The sequence below is a fragment of the Cnephaeus nilssonii genome, assembly GCF_951640355.1.
Source record: "Cnephaeus nilssonii genome assembly, chromosome: 6".
Taxonomy (NCBI): Eukaryota; Metazoa; Chordata; class Mammalia; order Chiroptera; family Vespertilionidae; genus Cnephaeus; species Cnephaeus nilssonii.
The window spans coordinates 74,855,013-74,869,931 of NC_137077.1; the positions used below are offsets into that span (position 1 = coordinate 74,855,013).

The 14,919-nt window shown below is 38.5% G+C and overlaps 1 protein-coding gene across 5 annotated transcripts in view; it reads right to left on the minus strand.

The window, feature by feature from the left end:
• Positions 1 to 14,919, minus strand: part of PPFIA2 (PTPRF interacting protein alpha 2) — a 452,551-nt gene that overhangs the window by 175,702 nt on the left and 261,930 nt on the right. For all 5 annotated transcript variants that reach the window (XM_079775027.1, XM_079775026.1, XM_079775024.1 and 2 more), the window contains one exon: positions 51 to 152. In XM_079775027.1, coding sequence (XP_079631153.1) covers positions 51 to 152 — 102 coding nt within the window. The remainder of the gene's footprint in view (positions 1 to 50; positions 153 to 14,919) is intronic.

Consider the following 14,919-nt stretch of genomic DNA (forward strand, 5'->3'; position numbering starts at 1 on the left):
ACTGAATTATATATGGAATCAATTTCAAGCAGAGGCAGTTTTATACTTACTCTTGTGTTATTTCTTTCAGCTTTAAGTTCAGAAATTTCTTCTTCCTTTTCTAGAAGTTGTTCCCTACAGGCATTTAATTCTTTTGTCAGTGCAGCAAATTCCTGAAAAGGAAATAAAACATATTTGAAGACACATTTCAGATTAAGAAAAAAAAAAGATTCCAACATACATTAAAAAAAAAATCAAAGTCTAATCTTTTGAATGTAAAGAATGAAAAAAAATGACTCAATTGACTGGCTATATATATATATACTGGCAATATATATATATTGCTGTTATTAAATTAACTAGAGGCCCAGTGCACAAAATTCATGCATGGGGGGTGGTGTCCCTCAGCCCAGCCTGCACCCTCTCCAATCTGGGACCCCTCGAGGGATGTCCGATGGCCCATTTAGGCCCGATTCCATTTAGGGCCGTTGGACATCCCTCTCACAATCGAGGACTGCTGGCTCCCAACTGCTCGCCTGCCTGCCTTCCTGATTGCCCCTAACTGCTTCTGCCTGCCAGCCTGATCACACCCTAACCACTCCCCTGCCAGCCTGATTGATGCCTAACTGCTCCCCTGCCAATGTGTTTTCCCCTAACTGCCCTCCCCTGCAAACCTGGTCACCCTGAACTGCCCTTCCCTGCAGGCCCGGTCACCCCCAACTTCCCTCCTCTGCCAGCCTGGTCACCCCTAACTGCCCTCCCCTGCAGGCTTGATCGCCTCCAACTGCCCTCCCTTGCAGGCCTGATCCCTCCCAACTGCCCTCCCCTGCTGGCCATCTTGAGGCAGCCATCTTGTGTCCACATGGGGGCAGCCATCTTAGACCACATGGGGGCAGCCATCTTGTGTGTTGGAGCAATGGTCAATTTGCATATTACTCTTTTATTAGATAGGATTTGACTCCAACATTCAAAAAATTTGAATCCATTATATTTAACATACACATTTTATTATAGTATGCTGCTTAGATGAATGGATAAAATATATTTCAAAATGTATCAGATATATTATACTGAACTTAACATTAGTATGATAATGTGTTAATAATACAGAAATTTAAATTTGGCTAATTTTGTTAACCACTCAAAAATCTTACACTTTTATTCCTATAGAGCAATGTTGTGAGTGGATCATCAAAAAACACACAACAAAAATACCACCACCAACACCAACCAAAAAAATTCTACTAAATGTGCTATTTAGAGTTTAAAAATTTCATTTACCCATTAACAAGATGAAGAAAGAGAATGTACCTCTTACAAAATAACAAGTGTACATAAGACTTGATAACATTATCCAAGAGTCTCTTACTAATTTATGCATAGCTTTCCTTCTTAATTGTAAGCTCCATATGAAATGGGACTTTGACTTCACTACTACATTCCCAATGTCTAAGACATAGTGGGTGCTCAATTAATATTTATTTTCAGTAAATAAAAACGGGTCACATTATGAAATATTGGAAGTTTTGGAGTGTTCCTCTGTGCAACAAATGACACTTTGGAGGAACCTTCAGTGACTGCCTTCCCCCAAATGTGATCAGACAGTACAGGGTGGGGCAAAAGTAGGTTTAGATTTAGAGTCGTGAGTACAGTACGGGAAACATAGAGTTCATTCTTGTATTATTACTAATTGATTATTTTATAATTTTCCTTCAAACAACTGTATGTAATATGAACAATTTTACTACTAAGTAGAGTTTAGACACAGTAAAAATTACTTTAAAAGAAGATCAAGTAATCTAATTTGCCTATTCTGCTACTCTTACAAGCAGACATCATTTTAAAATATTTTTGAAAAATAATAAACAGAACGATATTATCATTAAATAATTTAGAGTGAGTCTTAGTAATAAAATTGGTGCTTGTCAAATATTTAAGTATTTGGGAAAACTTAGCTGCAGACTGAGAAGGCACTGTCAGAAGTTTAAAAAAATGGGGGAAATATGTTTGGTTAAAGTAACCTCCACAAAGGCAAATTTAGTATAAAGTAAACGAATGCGATAATTGTGCAAAGCTGGGAAAGGTTGAGGGTTTATATTTTTGCTTGCGTCAAACCACTTATTTTGCTGAATTTTTCTGAGTGGCTTCAGCCCAAGTGAGCACTTCATAGCCATCAGAATAGAAGGAGAGCTTAGACTCAAGACGAAAGAGTCCCTTGTTCCATTTGGGCTGGCCTTACATATAAAGGTTTTCTCCCCTAATTGTTGCTGCTTAAATGCTATTGATATCCTCTGATATGTTATTTAACTGTAGAATGGAAATAAACAAGTAGAAAACAACAAACATTTCTATGAAAATGAAGCCTTTGTATAAACTGCGTACTTTGATGGAGAAAAGGAGAAAGAGACAAAGGTTCTGTATTGTGCATTATTAACATACTAGAGGCCCGTTGCATGAAGATTCGTGCAAGAATAGGCCTTCCTTTCCCCTGGCTTCACTCCCGGCCACCTGGGAGCCTGCAAGTCCTCGTTCCCGGCGGAGCGCTGATCCTGTAGCTCCCCTCACCCCCCGCCCTCCCCCTCATAGCAGGCGTCCTGCCCTGCCCGGCCGCTCCGCATGACTCTGTATGCAAAGTAACCTGCCATCTTTGTTGGGTAAATTTGCATACTCACTTCTGATTGGCTGATGGGCATCATGGAGGTATGGTCGATTTGCATATTTCTCTTTTATTAGTGTAGATCAGGTGTCCTCAAACTACGGCCCGTGGGCCAAATGCGGGTGTTTTTGCTGTTTTGTTTTTTTACTTCAAAATAAGACATGTGCAGTGTGAATAGGAATTTGTTCATAGTTTTTTTTTTAAAATATAGTCCGGCCCTCCAATGGTCTGAGGGACAATGAACTGGCCCCCTGTTTAAAAAGTTTGAGGACCCCTGGTGTAGATAGTCATTTAGCCTTTCCATGGTTTGGCTCAGTGGATAGAGTGTCAGCCCCAGAACTGAAGGGTCCTGGATTTGATTCCAGTCAAGGGCATGTACCTCAGTTGCAAGCTTGATCTCTGGCAACAGATCAATGTGTCTCTTTCACATTGATATTTCTCTCTCTCTGTCTCTCTCTAAAAATCAATGAAAAAATATCCTCAGGAGAGGATTAACAACAACAAAAAAGATACAAACATATAGTCACTTAAATGTAACCCTATGCTATGAATATTATGATAAAACAGAAATCAAACATAGCCATTTTATATTATTTTTTATTTTTTTATTTTTTTATATTTTTATTGATTTTTTACAGAGAGGAAGAGAGAGGGATAGAGAGCTAGAAACATCGATGAGAGAGAAACATCGATCAGCTGCCTCCTGCACACCCCCCACTGGGGATGTGCCCGCAACCAAGGTACATGCCCTTGACCGCAATCGAACCCGGGACCTTTGAGTCCGCAGGCCGACGCTCTATCCACTGAGCCAAACCGGTCTCGGCCATAGCCATTTTAAGAAACATATATTTGGGTTGATCTTTCTGGAGATTTAGCTTGCTATATACAGAAAGATAAAAAACCAAAAGGAATTGAATATTTCCAGGTAGTAAAATAATACATGATTTTTTTGGCTTCTTCCTATGTATTTCTATTATCAAACCCTATGCAATGTAGAAATATGTTTTTATGTGTAGAGAATAAGAGAAAAATATAACTCTGAAAGTGCATTCAGGTATTCAAAATTGAGTGATGAAGTGTCAATGTAGATTCATCAATTGTAAGAAATATACCATGACAGAAATTAGTCAAGATGCTATTGGTGACAGATGGCTTTGCATTTTTTATTTATTATGGCACTGATTATGAGCAAGCTATTTAGTGACTCCATGTATTAAAGTTAGACTTATACTTATTGACTTCTTGAATATTTCAGGCACTACTTTCACATTCATTATCTCATCTTGCTCTCTAATAACCAGTGAGGGAGTCTCATTCCTATTTTATGGTGGAGGAAACTTGATTACTAAGAATTAAATTCAAGTTCACAAAGCAAGCCATAGAGAGTGAGTTAGGCCATGAACTTGGTTCTCCAGACTGTTTGTCTAGTGTTTTTTCACTATACCATTTTAACCTTCGTTGTTCATCAGGTTTATATGATTCAGATCTAGGGTGCATTTAGCAATACTCTTTTTTCTTATCTGAAGAATTAGATAACCATTACTTACAATTACCTTGCATGAACCTTCTTAATTAGTTCAAAGGAAGGGTGGGGAACTAGGAGACCCAAGGCAAGGTATTCCTTCCATGCAGAGGAACAAGTATTAGACAACATATTCTGCATATCTAGGACTGCTATAGATGCGAATACTTCACATGGAGTTAATTATCAAATGATTTTACACCTTTCTTCTGATTTTTTTCTCTACTCTACCTACTTTGCCATCCATACTGTCAATAATTGAGTTTTTATATAATCTTTTATGAAATAATATCAGAAAGTACAATTAACATGGATTGATATGCCTGGTACTCTGCCAAGCAATTTATATGGATTATCTAATTCATCCTAATAAAACCCAGAAAAAATACAATATCTCACTAAATAAAACTATATATTCTTATCATATAATCCATCAATCTCACACCTTGGTATTTACCCCAAAGAGTTGAGAACTATCTACACAAAAACCTGCACATGGGTGTTTATAGCAGCTTTATTCATAATTGCTAAAACTTGGAAGTAACCAAGTTGCCCTTAGGTAGGTGAATAGATAAGTAAATGGTGCTATATCCAAACAATGGAATATTATAAAGTTCTAAAAATGAAATGAGCTATCAAGCCAGGAAAGAAACATGGAGGAGCATTAAATGCATATTACTAAGTGAAAAAGAACAACAACAATCTGATAAAGGCTACATTCTGTATGATTCCAACTATATGCCATTGTGAAAAAAAATCAAAACTATGGATATAGTAGAAAGATTAATTGTTTCCAGGATTTCTATGAGGGTGGGTGGATAAATGGACAAAGTACAGATAATTTTTAGGACAGTAGAATACTCTGTATGATAGCATGACAGATATACCATATGTCATTATACATTTTTCAAACATGTAGAATATACCATAATGTAGAGTGAACCATAATGTAAACTATGCACTTTAGGTGATGCTGTGTCAATGTAAGTTCATCAATTACATATAAGAAATGTACCCCTCTGATGGGGGATATATTTTAATGAGGGAGGCTATGCATGTGTGGTAACAGGAGGTATATGAGAAAGCTCTGTACCTGTCCCTCAATTTTGTTGTGAACCTAAAACTGCTCTAAGAGTATACATTTTCTTTTTCTAAATCTCATTGAGGCATAGAGAAATTAAGATATTTCCCCAAAGTTAGACACTTAGTCAATGGTATAGCTGGACTTTGAACCCAAACAATCTATTTCATTCTAAGTGATGACAATACTAGTAAGTTATTTTTTTTTCTTCCTGATCATGAGCTTTCTCCTTCTAATTTGTCCTTTCAGTCTTTGTAAAAATTATATTTTTTTCAAGATCACAGAACTTTTCAGAGCTTCCTAGTTTCAAATACATAAAATTTAAACAGACTTTAAAGGATCCAGGGACATACAGGGAGGGACTAAATTATCTGGCATCACAGCATAAACTGGCGGGGGGGGGGGACGCTTTCTCTTGAAAAGGGGTGCACCCATTTGACTGTCAGCTGATTTCTCAACAGAAACTTTGTAGGCCAGAGGCGAGTTGCAAGAAATAATCAAAGTGATGAAAAGCAAGGACCTACAACAAAGATTACTCTACCCAGCAAAGCTATCATTTAGAATTGAAGGTCAGATAAAGTGCTTCACAGACAAGAAAAAGCTAAAGGAGTTCATCACCACCAAACCATGAAATGTTGAAAGGTCTTCTTTAAGAAGAAGAAGAAAATGAAAAAAAAAATATATATATATATATCAAAAATATGAACAATAAAATGGCAATAAATACATATCTATCAACAATTGAGTCTAAAAATAAATAAGGAATCTAATGAATTAAATAAACTGATGAATAAAATAGAACCAGAGGCATGGAAACATGGAACAGACTGATGAACCTCAGAGGGAATTGGGGGGGGGGGGGTGGCGGGAAGAGATTAATCAAAGATCTTATATGCATACATGCATTACCCATGGACATAGACAATAAATAGGGTGGTGAAGGCCTGGGGCGGGGTGGGATCTGAGTGGAGGGTGCAATGAGGGGAGAGGGGATGGAGGAACATCTGTAATACTCTCAACAATAAAGAGTTAAAAAAATAAAAGAATTGGGAATATCCAAATTTCCATCTACAATAAAATGGATGAATTAAGTAAACTAAATATACATAATGGAATATTGTACAAAGAGCAAAATAAGTAGGTTAGATCTTTATATAGCAACATGGAAAGATTAAAAAATACACTTTATGGTAAAAAATAAAAAAGAAAGAGAACACAGTGATAATGGAGAGTATTGGTAGGAGCTGAACACAGTGAAGGATAATGTGAGAAGGAAACTTCATTTTTACTTCACCATTTCTGATTTCAATGGCACTGAGTTTGCTTTGAATCACTGAGATGGGAGTCATAGATCCGTTACCAACCACAAATTATACTCAACAACTTTTCAGACTAATCATTGTGTTCCCAAACACAGTCTGCCAAAATTCTTACTTGCCCAAGAACCAAAATTACTTTCCCTACTCTGTATTTTTTCCTGGAATTTTAAGAATCAGTGAGGACACACAGTACTATATAAGTACCCACAGACCAAAGGGAATGTCCTGTTCTTTCTCAGCATGTATTCATGCACAGCGCGCACGCGCGCACACACACACACACACACACACACACACACACACACACACTGCACACACACAAGTACTCCCTATGTATTGGGCACTATTCTAAGTGCAAGGGAGATGGTAGTAAAAGAAGCAAGTTAAAGCCCTTGCTCACAGTAAGTTTACAGGCACTCAGGCATTCACCAGTCAAACATTTTACTCAAGAGTGCATCATTTTTAGCTACATCAAACCCCCTCGATTCTAGTTCAACTCATGATGTCTTTGAAGGTGTCATTTCTTATTTACCAACACAGTCATCTAATTTTTTTGTGCTCCTAATTATAAATTACAAGTCTCTTAAATTACATAAAGTTGCTCATTTTCAGCTAAATTCCTAGTGTTACTGCCTTTCCTCGTCCTTCTTAAAGTGTTATTTCTTGAGCATTTATTATAGGCCAGGGCTTTGTAGGAACTTTACATCTGTTACATGGTTTAGTATCATGGCAGCCTTTTTGGCCTATAATACAGGTAACACAATTTGTATAAAAAGGTTTAACTCCAGCAAGGATCATGAAATTATTTGACATTGTCCTTGCTGGTATCAACATCCCTCAGGCTCTTCAAACCCTAGAGCACAGGTAACCTTCCTTTTTATCTTAATGGTGGTTTCACCAGTGCATGCTGGCATCCAGCTAAGGGTGAACTTGAGTAATTTAAGTGGCTGAGCTGTTAATGTTTCAAATAATAGCCCTTAGATCAGTGGGTTATTCTCAATCAGTTTTATGCAAACAATCTTCTCTTGTTTTGGTCCCGCATGTGTTATGCTCAAAGTGAAAAATAAAAGGGCAAAATACAGATTCACTCAGTTCCTGTGCCTACTTAGATTCCATGGAAGTAACCTGGTCAGAAGAGTGTATAGAGTCAGAGCTTCCTCTGGCATCCTCCTTCATCTCTTCTCCTCATGCTCCTTCCACCCTGTAAATCACCACAGCCTACCAGGCTGCCCATCATTGGACAGGTGTAGGACATTCAACTATTTTTATATTTTTATTGATTTCAGAGAGGAAGGGAGAGGGAGAGAGAAATACAAACATCAATACTGAGAAAGAATAATTGATTGGCTGCCTGACAGGCCCCTCCACACCCCTCACTCCCCAAGGATTGAGCCCACAATCCGGGCATGTACCCTGACCAGGAATTGAACTGTGACCTCCTCGTTCATAGGTTGACACTCAACCACTGAGCCACACCAGCCAGGCGAACATTCAATTTTTATACATGTGAACCTTTAAGTCCATTTTTTGATATTTAATATTATACATAGGAGTACTGAAAAGAGACTGTTAACTTCCCTGACTCATTACAGAATGGTGTGCTAACTCCAGGAGGTTTAGTTGCGGGGAGGGAGGTATATTTTCTCATTATTTAAATGTTTGAAAGGCCTTGGTTTAATAGGTGAGTCCTCACCTCAGGAAAGCAGGTCAGGAGACGCTGCATGGCAAGAGAGAAAATCAACCTTTTAATTTCAAGTCATTGACAGAAGTCTCCAGAGCAATCTACGACAGTCCATTCATCATAATTACAGTTTTAACATTCTTTACCTAGCAATAAAGCCTGCATTTTCTAACCTTGTGGTTGCTAAATGAATGAACTGATAATGGCCTTATTTCTGCAGCTGTATATCTGAGTGCAAACCAGTATGAGAAAGAAGAGTAAAATAAAGGCTGAGTTGGAATTCAGCTTCACTGAGCACCACCAACACCCTCCCCAACCACAAAAAAGCATCTTTTAAGTTTATTCTCCAACCATCTAACATTTGTGCAAATCAAAACTAGCTCAGAGGGAAGCATATGGCATGAGAGTATGCTGACTTGACCATCTAGCCCTTAAATTAGACAAAACTAACTGCTTCAAAATGTTTTTATAATGACTTCCTTAGGCTATGCCCCCAATTTACTATATTTGGGTGTCTCCTTTTTTTGGAAATTGAAAATTCTGCTAACAAATTCTATTTGTAATACTCGGTAGGAAGCTTTGGATTTTAAATATGCATGTTTTTGGATGAAACTGCACATAAATTTACATATATAAAATACATCCTTCCCCACACCATAGGACATACTTTTTAGAACAAATTAATATCAGAAGTACTTCATTGGAGAGATGAAAACAAAACAATGAAATACAATATATTCCTTAAATTGTATATGTACACATATCTCTGAATATTGGTTATAAATTCACCAAAGACTTTAGAAATTTACTTTAGAAATCATTAGGTTTGGAAAAAAACACACACATTTGTTTCATAGAAATCAATACCCCGCCAATGTGTGTGTGTGTGTGTAATTTTTTTCTATACTATGTTACATAATCAAACACAGTGTTAATGACCTCCGGTATTCTAATTGCCTCCTAGACTTGCATGAGCTCAGGATAAGCTGTCATCCAAAATTATGTGTGACACAGCCTTGTCTCATGGTCAGCCCTGGGCTAGACAGCTTGAAGGCAGAACTTCCTACATAGCTAATACAATTTGACAGGCACAACAGGACTCCTAGAGTTTCACAGACATTGCTGAGTAAGGATGCTCAATTTAAAAAGAAAATGAGATTTAATCACCATGCAAATAATATTTTGTGCTTCCTTGATTTTTGTGTGTCCATACTCCAATAAGAGAACTATTTTGTTTTTTCCCTAAAACTGCATAGTAGAAGATTATTTTAATGCATTAATAGTGACCTGAGACATGCAAGTCTATTTAAAATCAAATATGCTATGATCGCTCTCTTATGGTATGTCGACATAGGTATTAGGTAACTTTTGTTTTAAAAAATCCTCTAGTCAAGGTAACTGGCATCGAAAAGTCCAAAAAGTGGATGTTGGTTGAAATCAAATGTAGGTGCTGTCAGGCAGCCTCAGGCTGTCTGGCCATCAAGTGGTGTTTCTACCATGCTTCACTTACTACACTCCCACTGAAATGTGGCATCTTATATCTCATCTCTGCTTTGTTTCCCGGACTTTAATTTGTCAATATGTGCATGGAGCTGCCCCAGGTATCAGGTGCTTTTTAACAGCAATTGGTAGAGAAGCTTCCTTTTGGTTGTTGAATCCTGGAGGGCAGACAATGTTATCACAGGTTGGTTGGGAACATATTTAGAAGCAAGTTAGTTTTTTCAGTTCCCCCCAAACTGACATTATAACTTTGGTGGGTCCTAGGTACTTTTGCATTTGTGGGCCCATTTGTTCATAAAAATTATTAAAAACCATATTTTATTACTCAGCAGATATAGAGATAAATATAATCCAGACTGGTTTATATTCATTTTTTTTCTTTCAGTTTTAAAGGTAATTGAAACATTTTCATGAAAAGTAAAAAGTATTGTGAACCTTAAGCAGTGCTTTCACTGTACCTAATGGGTAAATTGGCTTTATACCCTGCCTGCTCCAGGAAGTCACTGTGCCATGGTCTACACAATACAAATTTCAGGGTGAAACAGAGCTAGGTTCATATCTAGGTCCAATAGCCTCAGTTGTCTTTCTGGGAAATGTAGGTAGCATGCTTTCTTACTAGATGTATGGAGGTAAAAAAATGAGACTATTAGTCCATATGATTCAGCAGCCATGCTTCTTGATATTTATCCAAAGAAATTGAAAACTTATCTACAACAAACCCTGCACATGGATGTTACAGCAGCTTATTCATAGTTGCCCAAACCTGGAAGCAACCAAGATGTCCTTCAATAGGTGAGTGGATAAATAAACTGTGGTACATTTATACAATGAATTATGAATCAGTGCTAAAAAGAAATGAGCTATCAAGCCATGAGGCGACATGGAAGAACCCAAAATGAATATTATTAAGTGAAAGGAGCCAATCATACATACTGTTTATGATATGACATTGTGGAAAAGTTAAAACTATGGAGATAGTGGTTGTCAGCCATTGAGTCAAAGGGCTTGGGATGAATAGGTGCAGCACAGAGGGTTTTTAGGATAATGAAAACACTCTGTATGGTACTATAATGACAGGTATATGTCATTATACATTTTTCAGACCCATGGAATATATAACACCAAGACAGAACCATAATGTAAACTATGGACTTTGGATAATAATGATGTGTCAATGTAGGCTCTTAAATTGTAGGACATGTGCCATCTGGTGTGGGATGTTGATAATGAGGGAGGCTACACATGTGGTGGGGGGAATTGGTATATAGAAAATCTATGTACCTTCCTCTCAGTTTTGTTGTGAATCTAAACTGCTCTAAAAAATAAAGTGTTAACATACCAAAAAAAAAAAAAAAAAAAAAAGGAGAGCCTTAGTACAAATATGATTAGCATAATTTCTGGTTGTAATAGATGTCCAATAAATGATATACTCTCAGTAATTTTGGACCTACTTGTAGTTATTTCACATATAATTTTGTTTTCTTCCAACACCAAATTTTCCATATCTAGATAGTATATTTCATTAGATGCTTCAGGAAGTGCAAAAATCATGCAGTGTTTTTTCATTAATGGTAACTGAAATGTAACTTGAGTCATGTAATTGACTAAAATAAATCACTTAGATATATCTCATTGTTAAATATCCCTCATTTTTTTGGGGGGGTATCCTAATATTACTCCTAATAATCAGAGACAGTATGATTTATTTTAAGAGTAACAATAAAGAAAGGAGGGTCTCACTGTATCATTAGTAGACTAGCATATTAAAAATGATTGACATTAATATGATAAAGTAAAATACCCAGCACATTTTTATAAGAGAAAATGGCTTGTTGTACTTCTTTGTTCCTTTGTACTTAGTAAATTCTTGCTGATCAATTAATTCGGTTTTTATTATCTGGAGCACATCAAATAACATGCTATGTTCTCTTTTAAAAAGAGAACATCACGTTAATGTCTATAAAGATGAAAACTATGAGAAAATTCTCTGGACATCATAAAGCTGTTTTAAAAGCCCCCTAGAACACGTCTCTGAACTTCTCTGCTATTATTCTCCCCACATTCTCTGATTGCATCCATTACTACCCTGGGGCTCACACAACTCTCAAGATGTTGTCTGAAGAATGAAATACAATGACAGGTTAAAACGTACTTGAAGTTTCAGTGAACTCTTGTGTTGGTTGTGATGAGGTGCTGTCTGAGAGGAGCCCAGCTGTCTACAAGTCTGGCCAGAATCCAGGGGTACAGCCTAAAGCCTACTACGCAGGTGAGTAGAGGGACAATGAAGACTCCACTCCTTTGAGCGCTGGCTCTTTGTTTGAGTAGTTTCCCAAATCCTAAATTTGAGAAGCTTTTCTAATTTCCAAATTCTGTTCCTGTGTATTTTATTACTGGCATGAGAAACACAGACTCAATGGCCTAGAACCGATACCAAAGTTACCCGCATGAAGTATCCTTCCCCTTTAACCTATTCCAGCTCCCCCTGTTCTTTTCTCCCAAATAGAAAAAGCCCTTAGGCCTGATCTTATAGTATCAGACATCCTATATAATAAAAGCCTAATATGCAAATTGTCCCCGCGGGCGGTCATTCCACTGGGAATTCAACCGGGAGTTCGATTGCTCTCTATGACGTGCGCTGACCATGAGGGGCGGTACGGAACATGGTGGGCATCAGTGATGCCGCACTGGCAGCGGGTGGCAGTGGAAGCACTGCTGGCCCGATGGCCCCCACCAGAGTGGGACCACAGCAGGATGGTGGAGCAGTGAGCGGGTGGTGCCAGGCCAAGGCAGGTGCGAGTGGGGGCCCGATCGCCCCACAGATGGTGACCAGTGGCAGTGTGGGGGGAGGAGTGCTGATAGATCACTGTGCAGGCAGGATGGTGGAGCTGGTGAGGGGGCAACACCAGGCCAAGGCGAGGTGCTAGGTGGGGCTGGGGGGCTGCAAGGCTGGGGACATGAGCTTGGGCTGTGAGGTTGGGGGCACAAGCTGGGGCCTGATCGCCTCAGGCCACTCTGAGGGACCCCACCCATGCACAAATTCGTGCCCTGGGCCTCTAGTATGAAATAAGAGAGAGAAGGATCATCAGAGACAAATCCTAACAGAGAAACCATGCCTTCTAGTTTTGTAACCCAATTCATGATCTCGTCCTTAATCTTGACTTATCTTTATAAAAAGAGAGGAAAAATATATTTTATCTCTACTGATTACCAAAGGATATTTTGTTTATTTGATGCTTGAAGCATTTGAAAATTTATTAAAACTCAGCATTCTAATGCATTAGTAAAATCACCTGGCCCAGTAAGCATTGTAGCTAAAGCATGTCAGGGCCAAGTCATTGCCAACGGGAAACTCTATTGCCAGATGAAGCCAATTTTCAACAGCTTTCACAGTGTAAAGCAGGAGGCATGTTTGACAAGATGCTACAGATTAATTTCAAAGGCTTTAGCATCTGGTTACATAACACCTGCTATGGCGAACACTCTCAGGCACACAAAATAGCATCCAAACTGAATGTTTAACTGTCCCAACATAGCCCAACAAAGCTCAAACTCTAAACAAAACTAAATCATGTCTCTCTAGCAATTAACAGTTATAATTATATAACAAAAATATTTGGGCTATGACATTCTTGCTATTCACTGAGTTAAAATGGTGTAGTGGGCACCTGTGCAGTGTGACTCAGCTGGTTAGAACATTGTCCCATAAATCAAAAGGTTGTGGGTTTGATCCCCACTTGGGGAGCATGTGGGAGGCAGCAGACCAATGTTTCTCTCTCATATCTATGATGTTTTTCTCTTTCCCCTCTCTCTTTAAAAAAAAAAAAAAAAAAAGGTGTAATGGGTGCTATCCTATATAATAAAAGCCTAATACGCAAATTGTCCCCTCGACCAGGAGTTTGACTGGGGGGTGGGGCTGGCCGGTGAACCTCCCAGGGCCCCTTCCCCCAGCCTGCCCCACCCAGATCAGCCCTGATCAGGACAGGCTGGCTGGACCCCACCCATGCATGAATTCATGCACTGGGCCTCTATTATAAGTTATAAAGTATATCTAAACATATTGTCCTGACTTAGAGAATTGTACTGTGTGTAGCATTTATAAGAGTAGAATCTGGCTCAGAGAATAACATTTGTGTTCCATTATATTATTTGTCAATGAGAATGGGAGAGGATGGCACCAAATAACAGAAAAGAAAGACCTAAATATCTAAACAATCTCAGTCTGAAAGGGTGTCCAGGCTCAAGGAGTACAGTCATCTGGGAATAGGGATAGAAACAAGCATATGTGTGTTCTGGAAGTGTCAGGACACACTAATGCGACATGTGTCATTGAATGTTGAGATAATGTTACAAGTTATGAGTCCACGAATACCAAGAAATTCTCTTAGACAATTAGGTAACTGAATTTTGTGTGTGTGGTTTTCTTCAAGAAGAGATTTGCTCTTTTCAGCCCAGTTTGGAACAGCAGGTCTGCTTGACAATTCTATTTCTTTTAAAAAATATATATTTGTATTGATTTCAGAGAGGAAGGGAGAGAGATAGAGAGATAAAAACATCAATGATGAGAGAGAATCATTGATCGGCTGCCTCCTGCATGCCCCACACTGGGGATCGAACCTGTAACCTGGGCATGTGCCTTGACCAGGAATCGAATCATGATCTTCTGGTTCATAGGTCAATGCTCGACCACTGAACCATGTCAGCCAAGCCTTATTGTAAATTAATAAACTGACATTTTGATCATTTGCTTCCTGACTCCATGAAATATTGAATGCTAATATGAAGAAGATCCTGTAATGTTTTCAGACATTATAATGTGTATAATGGTGAAAAAGACATGGTAAATGAAGGTAACTGAAGCAATTACAATACAATATAATAAATGTGTTAAATGGGCTATATCCAGGGTGCTCAGAAAGCACAGGCACAGTTCAAGTAATCCATGTAGAGAGTATGTGTAGGCAGGGAGCTTCTAAGACAATATGTGATGTAGACAGCGCCTGGGAAGGCACATGGGCATTCTTTAATTATTGTCAGCTGAACCCAAGGCGACAGGCAAAGCCATGCCCTGGGAACACGCTTTGCCAAAAAGGCGAGGGTGTTATCAGCTTGACCTTCATTTCAGCCCAGGTGTTGGGTTGTGGGTTTTTGATATGTAAATCCAGTCAAGCACCAGGAATGCTC